At 47.4% G+C, this 17496-nt stretch overlaps 1 protein-coding gene across 1 annotated transcript in view; it reads left to right on the top strand.

Annotated features, from left to right (window-relative positions):
* Positions 1–17496, top strand: part of LOC147102942 (cytoplasmic phosphatidylinositol transfer protein 1-like) — a 459229-nt gene that overhangs the window by 428909 nt on the left and 12824 nt on the right. Inside the window, exon 8 of the mRNA XM_085963916.1 lies at positions 13569–13724. Coding sequence (XP_085820042.1) covers positions 13569–13724 — 156 coding nt within the window. The remainder of the gene's footprint in view (positions 1–13568; positions 13725–17496) is intronic.

Raw genomic sequence — 17496 nt, 5'->3', positions numbered from 1 at the left:
ACTTCAAAAAGTACTTACTTGGCTGTAAAGTGCTTTGGGATGTCCTGAGGTCATGAAAGGCGCTATATAAATGCAAAACTTTATTTCTTTAACAACGTAGAAATACAAAAACACTAATAATAAATAAGAACATGACTTTTCTGTTTTGTTACTAAGAGATATGGTACCATTGTCAGTCTGGCATAATTTAAATTTAATAAGGTGAAATCTGGGAAACTTGCAAATTTCTTCTGCAGCCAAGCATAATGGTTCAGTACAATGTGCCAAGGAATCTGGAATGCCTGACTACCTGAAAATTCAGTAGCTCTTTCAAAAAGTTGGTCTCCTTCTGTGCTGTATCATTCTGTGAATCGCAGGGCAAGCATTTGTGGCTGCATTTCCAATTACACCAAATCCACCTCTGGAAGACACTGAGCAGAGACCAACCACTTTCCCACACAAGTACAGAGGAAAACTGGAAGTAGAATTATCCTGGTCGACACTTATAAAGGAGTATTATAAAAGGCCTGGCTTCTGGTCACCTTAAGTGTCCAGTGCAAGAAGACCAAAGATGCAAAGGGCAGAAAATAAACAATGTGCTATTTAAAAAAAAGTATTTTACAGGTGGCACAGTAGTACAGGGCTTTTCATCGCCAGGCACTGTGAAGTAGAATGGTGGGACACAGGTTCACACTGACAGTCCCATGTGCTGTCAATTCCCAGTCTTAGCTGTGCTGTCAGATGGAAGTGCTTTGTAAGCTCACGCATTCTCAACGGAAAGGAATGGAAATTAAGAGGATGAGTCTCCACAAACCACTGTTAAGCACGTCCTCACCTGGGGAAGTTTGCCTGCCCAGCTTTTTGCCTGAGGGAGAATTAGAGAGAAATAGGAATGTAAAAAATAAACACCTCTTATTTTGTAAGGAAATGTGAAATTCAGTGCATACATTCTACCTTCATGATGTGTTTGTGGCCTGTGAACCAGAAAATGTAACTTAATGGGATGATAGCAAAATACTGTAGATGCTGGAAATCCGAAATAACAACAGAAAATGCTGGAAAAACTCAGCAGGCCAGGCAACATCCGTGGAGAGAGAAATAGAGTTAACGGCCCCGATTTTCTGCCAGCCGTCGGGCGGCTTTTCAGGCGGCCGGGGGCCAAAAATCGCCGAAAAAGCGGGTCGCAACCCACCCGCGCCCCGCCTGATTCCCCGCCCCGTCCAACTTTCGGACCGCCGTTTCTCCGCGACCCGCTTCAGTCCCGGCCGCCGCTGGCGGGACTGGTCGTCGGAACACTAATGACCAATTATTACCTTGTTGAAGTAGATTTTCCAGGGCCGTTGCAAATTTGGGGCTTTCCCCACGTGAAACACGCCTGCGGGGAACCCCGCTGATGAGACCTGGCGTGAAGCTTGCCAGCTTGCTTGCTGTCAGCTGCAGGTCAATCGGAGAAGCTGCGATTTAAAGGGACAGCACTTGTATGTTGAAGGACCTTGTTGTTGCAGGTTTGGGGCTACTTCTTCAAGGCTTAGGCACAGCTGTGGAAGGTTGGAGCCTCACACACTTCTCCAATGCGATCTCCTGGGAAGCCCCTCTCGACACCCTCACTCAGCGCTTCCTCAGCGGAGGCATCTACGAAAAGCATGGGACACCTTTTTTTCCTTCCCTTCTTGCCATGAGAGGATCTCCAGCAGCAGAGGCGGCAGCAGCAGAACCAGGAACAGCAGGATCAGCAACAGGAGCACCAGGCTGCTGCTCACTCACCTGAAGCTGCACAGGCCAGAAGAGGCCAGCGCTTGGAAGTGGCTTGAGAGCACCTTGCTGCGCTTTAGGCGGCCATGGGGACCTGTTTCTGCACTGGCAGTCTTACTCAGAAGGACTTCCATGAAGATCTGGTTTTTCTGTTCAACAGATGGCCAACGCTCCTCAAGAGATGTCATTCTCGTATGAGCACTCACCATGTTTTCCATACCCTGGCGAGTTATCTCCTCCATGGAGGTTGCCAACCTTTCCATGGTGATGCGTTCATGCGCCAATGACTCCACAAAGGCTCTGCTCATGGTCGCTATGGACTCCTCCATTCGCTCCACACTCGCAGTGACCCTGGAGACAAAACCTGCCAGAGACTCCTGCATCTGTGCATGGAGATCCATCACCTCTTCTCTTGCGGATGGACCCATAGGCAGAGGGTCGACATGCAGCTGAGCTGAGCTGGCAGAGTCCTGCGCCCTCCGACGAGGACTCTCCACTGTTGTCCCTGTCTCCAGAATCTGCTGAGGCTCACTTCTGAGCTGTGAAACACCAGGTGACAACACTACTCTATGTCCCGAAGGTCCCCCCGAAGTGTGAGTGTCTGCGCTGGTGCTGGGTGCGCTTACTTCTGCTGACGCTGCGCCCTCAGAGGTTGGAGCTTCCTCTGAGGAGTCTGGCTGCACAGCCTCTTCCATCTCCACAGTGAGGACGGGGGCTCTGGATGGTACTGTGGGGGAGTAAAGGAAGGAGTTAGAGATGTAATGCCAAGGTTCTTCTGGTGACTCCCAGCGAGTTGGCATCTGCTGACACCTGCACCCATGCAGCATTGGTCTCAGTGGGAGGCCTCTTCCTCCCTGACCTAGGGAAGAGGACCTCTCTGTGGGCCCTAACCCCATCCAATAATGCCTGCAGTGAAGCCTCGTCGAATTTGAAGGCAGCTCGGGGTCTGGCACTGGCCACAGCTGCTGCAGGCTCCTCTGCCATCCTGTATGGTTCGTTTGGAAGCCTTCAGAGGATGCAGTGCTTGCTATGGACCTTGAAAGCACCACGAATGATGACATCACACTGTGGGGATTTCTGACTCGAATTGGACAATTAGCAAGGCTTCCCACATGCTGGAAATTAATTGGCCACTTGAGGGAAAATTGCGTGGAGCTGGCTGACACTTTGTGTCAGAAACCCCACATTTGGGGAAACCCGACCATTTCCCACACAAGCCGAAAATCGGGGCCAACGTTTCAGGTCGAAACCCTTTGTCAAGACTGAAAAAGCTCAGGAAATGAAACAGATTAAAAGGCCAGTTTGGGGGCTGGGAGAGAACAAAAGAGAAGTGAAGAGACATTAAGAGGTATTCAAAACCAGACGAGATGGCGATAGGACTAGTGGAGACAAAAGACGGCTCTAGATTAGGTGTGAAATGCGCTGGCAGAATGGGAGACAGCTGCCATGTGGGAGAGAAAAAAAGGGGGGAAGGGCCAAAACAAAGGTGTGGATAAAAAATAAAAGTAAAAATATAATGGGGGCCGAGGTTATGATCTGAAATTGTTGAACTCGATATTGAGTCCGGAAGGCTGTAAAGTGCCTAATTGGAAGATGAGGTGCTGTTCCTCGAGCTTACGCTATGTGCTATGTGGGAACTCAGGGCACTTCCTGTGTCCCTGACAACCATGTGTGCAGGAAGTGTGTCCAGTTGCAGCTACTGGCAGACCGTATTGCGGTGCTGGAGCAGCGATTGGATACATACTGGACCATTCGCGATGCTGAGGACGTCGTGAATAGCACATATAATCAGTTGGTCACACCGCAGGTAAAGGTGGCACAGGCAGAAAGGGAACGGGTGACCAACAGGCAGAGTAGCAGGCGCAGGCAGGTAGTGCAGGGGTCCCCTGTGACCATCCCCCTCTCAAACAGATATACCGCTTTGGATACTGATGGGGGGGATGGCTTACCAGGGGAAGGCAGCAGCAGCCAACTTCCTGGCACCAGGGGTGGCTCTGCTGCACAGGACGGGAGGAAAAAGAGGGGTAGAGCTATAGTAATAGGGGATTCTATTGTAAGGGGAATAGATAGGCGTTTCTGCGGCCGCAAACGAGACTCCAGGATGGTGTGTTGCCTCCCTGGTGCAAGGGTCAAGGATGTCTCAGAGCGGCTGCAGAACATCTTGGAAGGGGAGGGTGAACAGCCAATTGTCGTGGTGCATATAGGCACTAACGATATAGGTAAAAAACGGGATGAGGTCCTAAAAGCTGAATATAGGGAGTTAGGAGGTAAATTAAAAAATAGGACCTCAAAGGTAGTAATCTCAGGATTGCTACCAGTGCCATGTGCTAGTCAGAGTAGAAATAGAAGAATATTTCAGATGAATACGTGGCTAGAGGAATGGTGCCAGGGGGAGGGATTCAAATTCCTGGGAGATTGGAACTGGTTCTGGGGGAGGTGGGACCAGTTCAAACCGGACGGTTTGCACCTGGGCAGGGCCGGGACCGATGTCCTAGGGGGAGTGTTTGCTAGTGCTCTGGGGGAGGGTTTAAACTAAAATGGCAGGGGGTTGGGAACTTGAGCAGGGGGACAGAGGAAAGGGAAACAAGGATAAAAGCAAAAGATAGGAAGGAGAAAAACAAAAGTGGCAGTCAGAGAAATCAACGGTTTAAATCAAACATGGCCACAGTAAATAATAATTCTAATAGGTCTAAGAGCGTTAAAAAAACAAGCCTGAAGGCTTTGTGTCTTAATGCGAGGAGCATTCGTAAAAAGGTGGATGAATTAGCTGTGCAAATAGAGGTAAACGAATATAATTTGATTGGGATTACGGAAACATGGCTCCAGGGTGGCGAAGGCTGGGAACTCAACATCTAGGGGTATTCAATATTCAGGAAAGACAGGGAAAAAGGAAAGGGAGGTGGGGTAGCATTACTGGTTAAAGAAGGGATTAACACAATTGTAAGGAAGGATATTAGCTCTGATGATGTGGAATCTGTATGGGTAGAACTGAGAAATACCAAGGGGCAGAAAACGTTAGTGGGAGTGGTATATAGACCTCCAAACAGTAATGCAGAGGTTGGGGATGGCATTAAAAGGGAAATTAGAGAAGCGTACAAAAAGGGCACAGCAGTCATCATGGGTGACTTTAATCTACATATAGATTGGGCTAACCAAATTAGTAACAATACTGTGGAGGAGGAATTCCTGGAGTGTTTACAGGATGGTTTCCTGGACCAATATGTGGAGGAACCAACTAGAGATCAGGCCATCTTAGACGGGGTATTATGTAACAAGAAAGGATTAATTAGCAATCTTATTGTACGAGGCCCCTTGGGTCAGAGCGATCATAATATGATCTAATTCTTCATTAAGATGGAGAATGAAGTCGTTGACTCAGAGACTAGGGTCCTGAATTTAAATAAAGGAAACTACGATGGTCTGAGGCGCGAATTGGGTAGGATTGATTGGGGAATGTCACTCAAAGGGTTAACGGTGGATTGGCAATGGCAAACATTCAAAGACCGCATGGATGAACTACAGAATTTGTTCATCGTAGTTTGGCATAAAAATAAAACAAATAAGGTGACTCAACCGTGGCTAACGAGGGAAATTAGGGATAGCATAAGATCCAAGGAGAGGACATATAAATTGGCCAAAAAAAGCAGTAATCCAGAGGATTGGGAGCAGTTTAGGATTCAACAAAGGAGGACAAAGGGATTCATTAAGAAAGGGCAAATAGAATATGAGAGTGAGCTTGCAGGGAACATAAAAACTGACTGTAAAAGCTTTTATAGATATGTGAAGAGAAAAAGATTGGTGAAGTCAAGCGTAGGTCCCTTGCAGTCAGAATCAGGGGAATTTATAATGAGGAACAAAGAAATGGCTGACCAATTAAATACATATTTTGGTTCTGTCTTCACAAAGGAGGACACAAATAACCTCCCAGAAATGTCAGGGTACATAGGGTCTGATGAAAGGGAGGAACTGAAAGAAATCAGTATTTGTAGGGAAATGGTGTTAGGGAAATTGATGGAATTGAAGGCCGATAAATCCCCAGGGCCTGATAATCTACATCCCAGGGTACTTAAGGAAGTGGCCCTAGAAATAGTACATGCATTGCTGATCATCTTCCAACATTCGATGGAATCTGGAACAGTACCCATGGATTGGAGGGTAGCTAATGTTACCCCACTATTCAAAAATGGTGGTAGAGAGAAAACGGGGAATTACAGACCGGTAAGCCTGACATCGGTAGTGGGGAAAATGCTAGAGTCCATTATAAAAGATGTCATAGCAGAGCACTTGGAAAACAGTGACAGGATCGGACAAAGTCAACATGGATTTACAAAAGGTAAATCGTGCTTGACTAATCTACTGGAATTTTTTGAGGATGTAACTAGTAAAATAGATAAGGGAGAACCAGTGGATGTGGTGTATTTGGACTTTCAGAAGGCTTTCGATAAGGTCCCACATAAGAGATTAGCGTGTAAAGTTAAGGCACATGGGATTGGGGGCAAGGTATTGACTTGGATGGAGAACTGGTTGGCAGATAGAAAGCAAAGAGTTGGAATAAACGGGTCTTTTTCCGAGTGGCAGGCAGTGACTAGTGGGGTACCGCAGGGATCGGTCCTTGGACCCCAGCTATTCACAATATATATTAATGATCTAGACAAGGGAACTAGATGTAATATCTCCAAATTTGCAGACGACACAAAGCTGGGTGGGCGTGTGTGCTGTGAGGAGGATGCCGAGAAACTACAGGATGATTTGGACAGGTTGGGTGATTGGGCAGAAGCATGGCAGATGCAATATAACGTGGATAAATGTGAGGTTATCCACTTTGGTGTTAAAAACAGGAAGGCAGATTATTATCTGAATGGCAATAGATTGAGAGAAGGGGAACTGCAAAGAGACCTGGGTGTCCTTGTGCACCAGTCGCTGAAGGTAAGCATGCAGGTGCAGCAGGCGGTTAAGAAGGCAAATGGTATGTTGGCCTCCATAGCGAGAGCGTTTGAGTACAAGAACAAGGATGTCTTGCTGCAGTTGGACAGGGCCTTGGTGAGACCACATCTTGAGTATTGTGTGCAGTTTTGGTCACCTTATCTGAGGAAGGATATTCTTGCCATGGAAGGAGTTCAGCGAAGATTCACCAGGCTGATACCTGGGATGGCAGGAATGACGTATGAGGAGAGATTGGGTCGATTGGGCTTGTACTCGCTGGAGTTTAGAAGAATGAGAGGGGATCTCATCGAAACTTATAAAATTCTGGCAGGACTGGACAGACTAGATGCAGGGAGGATGTTCCCGATGGTCGGGGAATCCAGAACCAGGGGTCACAGTCTAAGGATAAGGGGTAGGCCTTTTAGGACAGAAATGAGGAGGAATTTCTTCACCCAGAGAGTGGTGAACCTGTGGGATTCTCTACCACAGTAGGCAGTAGAGGCCAATTCATTAAATATATTCAAGAAGGAGTTGGATATATTTCTTAAGGCTAAAGGGATCAAGGGGTATGGGGAGAAAGCGGGGACCGGGTATTGAACTTGGATGATCAGCCATGATCGCATTGAATGGCGGAGCAGGCTAGAGGGGCCGAATGGCCTACTCCTGCTCCTATCTTCTATGTTTCTATGTTTCTTTCGCTGAGCTTCCTTGGAACAATACAAGAGCCCGAGTACGGTGAGGTCTGTGTGGGAATGGGGCGGTGAATTAAAATGACAGGCGACCGGAAGCTCGGGGTTATCCTTACGGACTGAACGCAGGTGTTCCGCAAAGCGGTCGCCCAATCTGCGTTTGGTCTCCCCAATGTAGAGGAGACCACATCGTGAGCAGCGAATACAGTATACTAGATTGCAAGAAGTACAAGTAAATCGCTGTTTCACCTGGAATGGGTGTTTGGGGCCCTGGACAGTGGGAAGTGGGGAGGTATAAGGGCAGGTGTTGCATCTCCTGCGCTTGCACGGGAAGGTGCCAGGGGAAGGGGTGCTGCGGGTGATAGAGGAGTGGACTAGGGTGTCTCGGAGGGAGCGGTTCCTACGGAATGTTGAAAGGGGAGGGGAAGATGTGTTTGGTGGTGGGATCACGTTGGAGGTGGCAGAAATGGCGGAGGATGATCCGTTGAATGTGGAGGCTGGTGGGGTGAAAGGTGAGGACAAGGGGAACCCTATCGTGGTTCTGGGAGGGAGGGGCAGAGGTGAGGGCGGAAGTGCGGGAGATAGAACGGACACGGTCGAGGGCCGTGTCAACCACGGTAGAGGGGAATCCTCGGTTGAGGAAAAAGGAAGACATGTCGGAAGCACTGGTGTGGAAGGTGGCATCGTCAGAGCAGATGCGGCGGAGACAGAGAAACTGGGAGAATGGAATATAGTCCTTACAGGAGGCGGGGTGGGAGGAAGTGTAGTCCAGGTAGCTGTGGGAGTCAGTGGGCTTGTAGTGAATGTTGGTCAATAACCTATCCCCAGAGATGGAGATGGAGAAGTCGAGGAAGGGGAGGGAAGAGTCGGAGATGGACCATGTGAAGGTGAGGGAAGGGTGGAAATTGGAGACAAAGTGAATGAAATTGTCTAGTTCAGGGCGAATGCAGGAAACGGCACCAATATAGTCATCAATGTACCGGAAAAAGAGGTGAGGGAGGGGATCTGAGTAGGACTGGAACAAAGAGTGTTCCACATATCCCACGAAAAGGCAGGCATAGCTAGGACCCATGTGGGTACCCATAGCAACACCTTTGATTTGGAGGAAATGAGTGGAGTCAAAGGAGAAGTTGTTCAATGTGAGAGCAAGTTCAGCCAGGCGGAGGAGGGTGGTGGTGGATGGGGACTGGTCGAGCCTCTGTTCAAGGAAGAAGCGGAGCGCCCTCAGGTCATCCTGGAGGGGGATGGAGGTGTAGAGGGACTGTACGTCCATGGTGAAAAGGAGGCGGTTGGGGCCAGGAAACTGGAAACTGTTAAAGTGGCGGAGGGCGACCGAAGAGTCGCGGGTGTAGGTGGGAAGAGACTGAACAAGGGGAGAAAAGATAGAGTCGAGATAGGAAGAGATAAGTTAGGTGGGGCAAGAATAGGCTGAAACGATGGGTCTACCAGGGCAGTCCTGTTTGTGGATCTTGGGAAGGAGGTAGAAGCGGGCTGTGCGGGGTTGGGGAACCATGAGGTTGGTGACCGTGGGGGGAAGATCTCCAGAGGAGATGAGGTCAGTGACAGTCTTGGAAACGGTGGTTTGATGTTTGGTAGTGGGGTCATGGTCCAGGTGGAGGTAGGAGGAGGTGTCGGAGAGTTGGCGTTCAGCTTCCGTTAGGTAGAGGTCAGTTCGCCAAACAACAACAGCATCACCCTTGTCAGCAGGTTTAATGACAATGTCAGGGTTGGATCTGAGAGAATGGAGTGCTGCAAGTTCAGAGGGAGGTAGGTTGGAGTGAGTGAGGGGAGCAGAGAAATAGAGACGGCCGATGTCACGGCGGCAGTTAGCGATGAAAAGATCTAGAGAGGGTAAGAGGCCAGGGGGAAGGGTCCAGGTAGAACGGGAATTCTGAAAGCGGGAGAAAGGTCAGCCGTGCGGGGGGAAGACTCCTGGCCAGAGAAGTGGGCACGGAGACGAAGGCGGCGGAAAAAGAGCTCAACATCATGCCGAGCTCGAAATTCATTGAGGTAGGGGCGTAAAGGGATGAAGCTCAGGCCTTTGCTGAGGACTGATCGTTCGGGGTCAGAGAGGGGAAGGTCAGAGGGGATAGTGAAAACGCGGCAGGGGGTGAGATTGGGAGAAGGGGGGTCAGAGGAAAGTGATGGGGAAGAAGGTTCTGGAGGGGTGTTGGTGTTCAAGAGTTGATGAAGCTTGCGATCCTTGACATCGGAAAGGAAGAAAAAAAGTTTTTTGTTGAAGCGTCAGATGAGTCGAAGGATGAAATGGAACTGTGGACCCGGACAGCTTTGAGATAGAGTGCATCGGTGCTGCTGAAGAGAGAGGTCGAGAGTGTTCAGGTGGCGCCGCATGGCGTTGAGCGTGGATCTCAAGATGCAGCGAGAGCAGTAGTTCGAGGAACGATGAATATCTTGGAGATATTTGTAATCCTGGGTGGATCCGAAACACGAAGGGTGGAAGTTTAGTTGGAATCCACGTGGAATAAGTCGGAACCGGAGACAGTTGCTGAGGAAAATGATGTGGCTGTGAAACCGAGTCTTGGCAGACACCTAATTAAACACAAGAAGGGAAACTGAAAGTAATGAAGATGAACAAGGTTGAAGAGCCAAACAGAGATCCCGCTGAAGAGAAGGGCAGAACTTCTTCAAGGTAGGCATTCCTAGAAGAGGTGTGGCAGTGAACCAAACACTAGTACGATAGCAAAATACTGCAGATGCTGGAAATCCAAAATAACAACAGAAAATGCAGGAAAAACTCAGCAGGCCAGGCAACATCCGTGGAGAGAGAAATAGAGTCAATGTAACTTAATGATGGGTATAAAATTAGCAAGGTTTTGCAGTGGGTAGTGATGGCGAACTGTCAGCGTTCGCCGTCATTACCCCTCTGAAACTGATAGTAACTTCAAGATTTAGCACATGCACAGCTAAACGTGCAAATCCTGAAGTTGTGATCAGTCATTCACTGTTCCGCCATAGGCTGCGCGGTGGACCCGCACCCCCCCCACCACCACTCATAGCCGGCAATCAGTGAAACTGACGAAAACTTAAGCTTTTCCATGCTAATATCGTCTTTAAACACCCCATTAAATGTTAAGCCTTGTTGGAATAGGTGTAACTGGGTTTTAACAGTACATTGACTGCTAAACAACTGTCTCGCCCGGAAAACTAAATTATATTTGTGGAAAGTCAAATTTTTCCATTATGATCAAAATTACTAGATTTTTTTTTAAATATGTAATTTTTTTTTAAAGTTAGTTCATGATATTTCAGCTTCTACTTTAACCTCATGCATATGTCCCAATCTTTATTTTGCTCTCTGTAACATTTTTTAGAAGTGCAGATAATCAGTACATTTTATTTCCTGGTTTGCTGTCTGTGAGATTCTTCGATGTGATTGGTTGCTTAGACAGCTTGATACAAAAATTGACCATGTGGTTGATAGTGAAGAAGAAAGCTGTAGACTGCAGGAAGATATCAATAGACTGGTCAGGTGGGCAGAAAAGTGGCAAATGGAATTCAATCCGGAGAAGTGTGAGGTCTTCTTCTTAGGCAGAACCGAGGATGACTTGCTTCCACATTAAAAATGAGTTCTCAGGTGACTGATTAGTCCAATGCGGGACCTACAGTCTCTGTCACAGGCGGGGCAGACGGTGGTTGAAGGGGCGGATGGGTGGGGTGCTTGGGTTGATGTGCGCTCCTTGCGCTGCCTGCGCTTGGCTTACGCTTGCTCCCGGCGAAGAGACTCGTGGTGTTCGGCGCCTTCCCGGAAGCTTCTCCTCCACTTTGTGCGTTCTTGGGCCAGGGATTCCCAGGTGTCGGTGGGGATGTTACATTTTTTCAAGGAGGCTTTGAGGGTGTCCTTGAAGCGTTTCCTCTGCCCACATGGGGCTCTCTTGCCGTGCCGGAGCTCCGAGTAGAGCGCTTGTTTTGGGAGTCTCGTATCGGGCATGCGGACAATGTGACCTGTCCATCGGAGCTGATCGAGCGTGGTCAAAGCTTCGATGCTGGGGATGTTGGCCTGAGCAAGAACACTGACGTTGGTGCACCTATCCTGCCAATGGATTTGCAGGATCTTGCGGAGGCAGCGTTGGTGGTACCTCTCCAGTGCTTTGAGGTGCCTGCTGTACATGGTCCATGTCTCTGAGGCATACAGCAGGGCGGGTATCACTGCTGCTCTGTAGACCATGAGCTTAGTGCCAGGTCTGAGGTCCTGGCCTTCAAACACTCGCTTCCTCAGGCGACCGAAGGCTGCACTGGCACACTGAAGGCGGTGTTGGACTTCGTCGTCGACGTCTGCTCTTGTTGACAGTAGGCTCCCGAGGTATGGAAAGTGGTCCAAGTGTGAGGTAATGCATTTGGGGAGGGCTAGCAAGGCAAGGGAATACACAATAAATGGTAGGATACTGAGAAGTGTAGAGGAACAGAGGGACCTTGGAGTGCATGTCCACAGATCCCTGAAAGTAGTAGGACGGGTAGTTAACGTGGTTAAGAAGGCATACGGGATACTTTGGGCTGGATTTTCTCAATGGGGGCGGGTTGGAGGCGGGACTGCTGGTTGTCGGGTTTCAGTCCCGCCCCCAACGACGTCCGGCCAACCCACACTATTTTCCCTTGATTGACCTTGTTAAGCCCGCCCTGCAGGCTTAGCTGGCCAAGTAAGGGAAAGCCGGTGACAGAGGATGCCAGCGTATGACGTTTCATCTGTCAAAAATTTTTGGCAGATGAATTATCAGCGTTTGACAGCTTTGAGAAGCTGTCACTCAAACACTGACAATCTCTGTTCTAAGGTGAGCCCTTGTACAGAGTCTCACCAAAACCTCTTTCCTCAGCAGAAAGCAGATGGCTGCTGCATCTGCGAATGCAGCAGCTATTCTGTCATCTCTGCCGTTGAGATGAAGAGCCTCCGGATCCCCAAGGGTTGAAGCCTGCAGGAAGAAGCAAAGGTAAGTAAACCTTTTCTAACACTTTACACTCACCTCACATACTTACCTCTCCACACTTGAACCCATCACTTACCTCCACAGGGGACTTTTCGATCCCTGTCACCCCCGCAGACCCACTGCTCGCCTCGCTGACCCTGGCGAGGTTCGCAGCCGTCGGGAAGCCCACACTTGCAGGGGTAAAATGGGAATAAGCCTCTTAACTGCCTGTTAACTACCTGTTAACAGGCAGTTAATAGGCTGTAATCCCCTTCCCGCCTCGAGGAGACGGGTCCCTGCGCAAGTCAGAGTCCCGCCTCCTGGGAAGATGGCACAGAGGTGGGTTGGGAGCGGGTTCGGTACCCGCTCCCAGTTTCTGCCATTTTCCCGGCAGTCCCGCCTCCATACCCGCCTCCCCAGGGCTGGCAATATTTCCCCCTTTATTTTATTAGCCGAGACATAGAATATAAGAGCAGGGTGGGTTATGCTTAAACTGTATAAAACACTAGTTAGGCCACAGCTAGAGTACTGCGTACAGTTCTGGTCACCACATTGCAGGAAAGATGTGATTGCACTAGGGAGGGTACAGAGGAGATTTACGAGGATGTTGACAAGACTGGAGAATTTTAGCTGCGAGGAAAGATTGGATAGGCTGGGGTTGTTTTCTTTGGAACAGAGCGAGGCTGAGGGGAGACTTAATTGAGGTGTCTAAAATTATGAGAGGCCGAGTTAGAGTGGATAGAAAGGACCAATTTCCCTTAGCAGAAAGGTCAATAACCAGGGGGCATAGATTTAAAGGTAGAAGGATTAATGGGGAGTTGAGGAGAACTTTTTTCACCCAGAGGATGGTGGGGGTCTGGAACTCACTGCCTGAAAGGGCGGTAGAGGCAGAAACCCTCATCGCATTTAAAAAGTACTTGGATATGCACTTGAAGTGCCGTAACCTGCAGGGCTACAGACCGAGAGCTGGAAATTGGGATTAGGGCCGAATGGCTTCCTTCTGTGGCGTAAATTTCTATGATTCTGTGACATCACTGTTGCTTTTTGCTTGAGTTCCCCTTTTGACAGCGCTACAATCAGTTTCACGTCGAGGAAGCTAAAGTTCTTGCCACAGCCGTCACTTCACTGCTGACCGCAAATTGTGTATCTCGTGCATCGTGTGTAATCTACATGTCGTTTTTTAATGGAAATGCTGCTTCTTCCAGGATTGTTGCCTGCACAGTAACTTTAATGGTTGTGCAGTTGTGCTGAAACATATAAAAAATAAAGTTCACTTGACTTACTGTGACATTTCACTATGTTTCAGGACCTCAGGTATTTTAAGTCAGAGAAGACACAGCGAGGCATACTGAAAGAAGGCTGGAGGGAAACTCAGAAGCCAGTCATGTGCTCCTATAAACTGGTGACTGTTAAATTCGAAGTCTGGGGACTTCAGACAAGAGTAGAGCAATTTGTACACAAGGTCAGTCAAAAAAATGAATGAAGTGTAGAACACCAGGGAAAGGCTTGTAAGTAATTGCAGTTGCAATACATAATATTATCGGTCTGTTTTAGGAGCTATGCATATTTGTATGTTCTAATTTATGATGATGATTTAAAATTGGGGTGAAATTGGTCTACGCCAGTAGCTCGAAATGGGCTCATAGCGAATCGGCAGTTCAATTTACACCATGCCCGATTTTTCTTTTCCTTTGACTTCAATGACCAAGGACACCTGGCCCCACAGGCTCCGAATCAGCGCGGAGCCATCGGCACAGTTTTGCCATCAGCTGCAATGACCCTGCAACCTACTTTCAACATAGGGACAGCATTGCCAATGGCAGGCAAGCTCACCATCATTGCCTTCAACGTTTTTGCCTCTGTCTCTTTCCAGGCTAGTATAAGGATCATGTGCAATATCAACATGTTCTTCTCCTTTTCCACTGATTAGCAACAGAATTGTGACATGTCTGCCCAATGTCACGGAACTGCTGCATTTCCCAAAGTAGAGACGGTTATTGCTGCAAGCCATGGGCCATTCCAGGCAACAGGTACCTCCACCACTTGCTCCTTTTTACCTATACACAATGACCTTCTCAAGAGCTCACCACCTGCACCCTTCAGGATGTGTGTAGTGATATTGGTGCTTGCATATGTTAGTAAGAGGGGCTCCGGATGCTGTGACATACCTTCTTATACTTGGCCACTGGTAGTTCTGGTGGGCTCCTGTTCTAGGCCTACAATGACAGAAAAGAGTCAAATGTTATAATCTTGGCTCCATGACACACTTTCCATCAGAGCTTATGTTATATGTTTTTGTGTATGCCTGAGTGAGATTGGATGAGAAGAAGCGCTAAACATAATTGCTAAATGATACTAGCCCTGAACTTGAAGAATGCTTGCGGCTTCATCTTTTCCTGCTCCACCCATGCTCTTAGATGCGAGGATATCCTCCAGGGGAATATAAGGTTTGTAATTTCTGAACCCTCCTTCAGTTTCTGCCTATCCCTGTGTATTCTGAGTCACCTTGGCAAGCAACACAGAAATAAATTCTTATGTTCTAAATTGAAGGAGCACGTACATAGTGACAGTCATGTACTCAATCTGCAGCCCATCCTGCATGTCAGTAAATGAAGATGCATCATGCTGCTTGGTATGAGATACAGTAACAGCATAACATTTCACTGTGGACTTTTGATGCAATTCCCTCTTTATAAGATATTATAGCAGCATAACAAAATGAACCGCCTGTCTCTGTCCAGTGACATAAGTTACATTAGACCGTAACTTCATGACCAGTATCAGTAGCCCGAGGCACCATGGTCATCAATAGTATCCATGAACATCAAGGTTAGCAAGAGTCACCCTGGACATGGAGGTCAATAACAGTAGTTATCACAGTCAGTGAAAGCAGTGAGGCTAAAGAAGAGCCACATCTCTTCGCATCAGATTACAAAACAGAACAAACAGAGGCCTGAGACCTCTTGCTCTTTCACCGCCCGCCCCTCCCCATCCTCACTCAATGGTGATAATGTAGGGAGATGACAGGGAAATTGAATACAATACTGCCACATTTTTCAGTTACTTTGTCACGAAGTTTCAACGACTTCATCAAAAACTTCAATTTTTTTCCCCACAGCTTTCAGAGATACAGTTAATATTTGAAACACGATCACTGATGCTACCTGGGGAATCTTGTAAGGACTGCTTGTAAAGATGCTGTCTCATTAGTAGGATTCCTTTTAAGATTCCGTCTCGTGTACTGGGAAAAATCTACAGGGTGAAATATATGGCCACAACTCAGTTTATTGCATATTTAATCTCTTGAGTTTCAGCTCTATTTGAACATTTGCTTTTTCTTTAAATTCTGTTGGAACACAGCACAACACAGCACAAAACCTCAAATGACCTAGCTGAATTGCACTGAACATATGCTATCTCGGCTGAAACAATACATCATGTTCAGACACTTAATTAAAAGCAACCAGCCACCAAAATAAATTGTACAATTTTCCTGGTTTTGTTAAATTTGCAATGCACTAAATAAATCATAAACGCTATTCAGATAACATCGCCAGCGTTGCAGACCATCCATTCTGTAAGGGTCTCTCAAATCAGGTTCTAGCGTATCTTTCTTTTCTCTCGTCCCTTTAGGCCCCACTCATCAATCCCCAGCTGGGAGATCAGACAGGTAGATCTCCCAGGCTTTTGTCACCACTTATGTGCAACTGGCCCTGTGTGGGAGGAGGAAGAAGTGCCTCTCATTATTCACTGCCATTGATGGCCCAAGTGAGCTTGGGAGTTGGGTGTAAGCCACATCCTTCCACTCCATGGCTCATTATGTTGGTAGATCAGGATGTCCTTCCTGTGCCATCTTGTGACCCGTGGATCAGTACATAGGGCACCAACCTCCGCTTAGTATTGTTTTAGTACTAGCTGAGTGGTTACGTGAGGAAGTCATGTACTTGAAATACCCGCCATGTTTTTGTATTGGACACCAGGAAAAATAAAAAGTCACCTAAACACGAGGGGATGTGGTTTCCTTTATATGGAAAGGTTAAAGAAAAATTATTTTACTGAGCTGTTGTCATAATTTCCCCCCTCCCAGTTTAGTAAAATATTTTTTCACACAGAGCAAAATATATCCTTGCTACTTTTCCTGACACTTGCCCTTTTATTCATGGCTGGATGACTGTCTCCAGAAGCAGCCTGAGTTCTATCAACCGAAACCTGTGTCTTATTCTCTGCTGCGTATGAGTTAGTGTAGCCCAGCTCTAACAATTAACCTCCAATTGCAGTAAACCACATAGTAGACAATACATGAGAAACCCACAACCTTCTCCCGTCACCTTTGAAGGTAAGAAATAACATGTCACCAGACTAGTACAGGCTAAAACTACTCGATTAGATTAATTTACAGGGAAAATGACACATAGAAGTGAAAAGACACAGCAAAATACTAAACAGCAGTACAATTCAAAAATAAAACTAAAATCAGTTACTAATAAGTTAATAATCAGAAGCAGTTTACATACCCTTTTCAGAATAGTGCTTCGTACGGACTCTGGCAAACAACACATCCTTTGGAAGGAACAGTCAGGTTTGCCTCTTTTATAGACCTTCAAGATGATATCTTGTACCTAAATGACACAAGTTCCAGTTTGCCCATGGAGTTTGGATACTGTTGCCATAACTAAAAAATACAGAAGGTTCCCACAGTTCTTTTACAGTCTAAAAGCCTCTGAAGTTGATGCTAGCCCGTGTGATCAAAGGATACATCGGTACTATTACATGGAATGCTAATGAACAATTACTCACATGTTTAGGTTCTGAGTACCTGACAATGCCCTGACAACATATAATTTAATTTGTCCTTTTAAATTGACCAATTTCCATAGCCATCAAGCTTGCATGGTTCCTGTAGACAACCTGGGCTGGATTGTCCTCCGTAATCTGTTTCGAATGAAGCACTTGGCCACAGCACTCTGGCAGGCTCCCTCTTGGAGCTAGACTCCTGCCAGGTGCCTGCTGTGTGTAGGAAATTACCCCCAACCCAGGGAAATGGGTCAGCAGTGGAGCAGATTCGGAGGGCAGACGGAAGTCCCGCCCTGCTGGAATTCCACCCAGAAAATGAGGATCCCATCCCGTCTCCTGTCCTTCATTTTGACACTTAGTGAGGGAGAACGGCTTTCATGAGATGAAAATAAATTAAAAATGAGATGATTTGTATATGTAGATGAGTTCCATGGGGATCA

Source organism: Somniosus microcephalus, chromosome 21 (assembly GCF_052327205.1).
Source record: "Somniosus microcephalus isolate GS21.2 chromosome 21, FLI_Smic_1.0, whole genome shotgun sequence".
Lineage (NCBI taxonomy): Eukaryota > Metazoa > Chordata > Chondrichthyes > Squaliformes > Somniosidae > Somniosus > Somniosus microcephalus.
The sequence above is the reverse complement of the archived record's forward strand: the minus strand, read 5'-3'. Positions and strand labels throughout refer to the sequence as shown.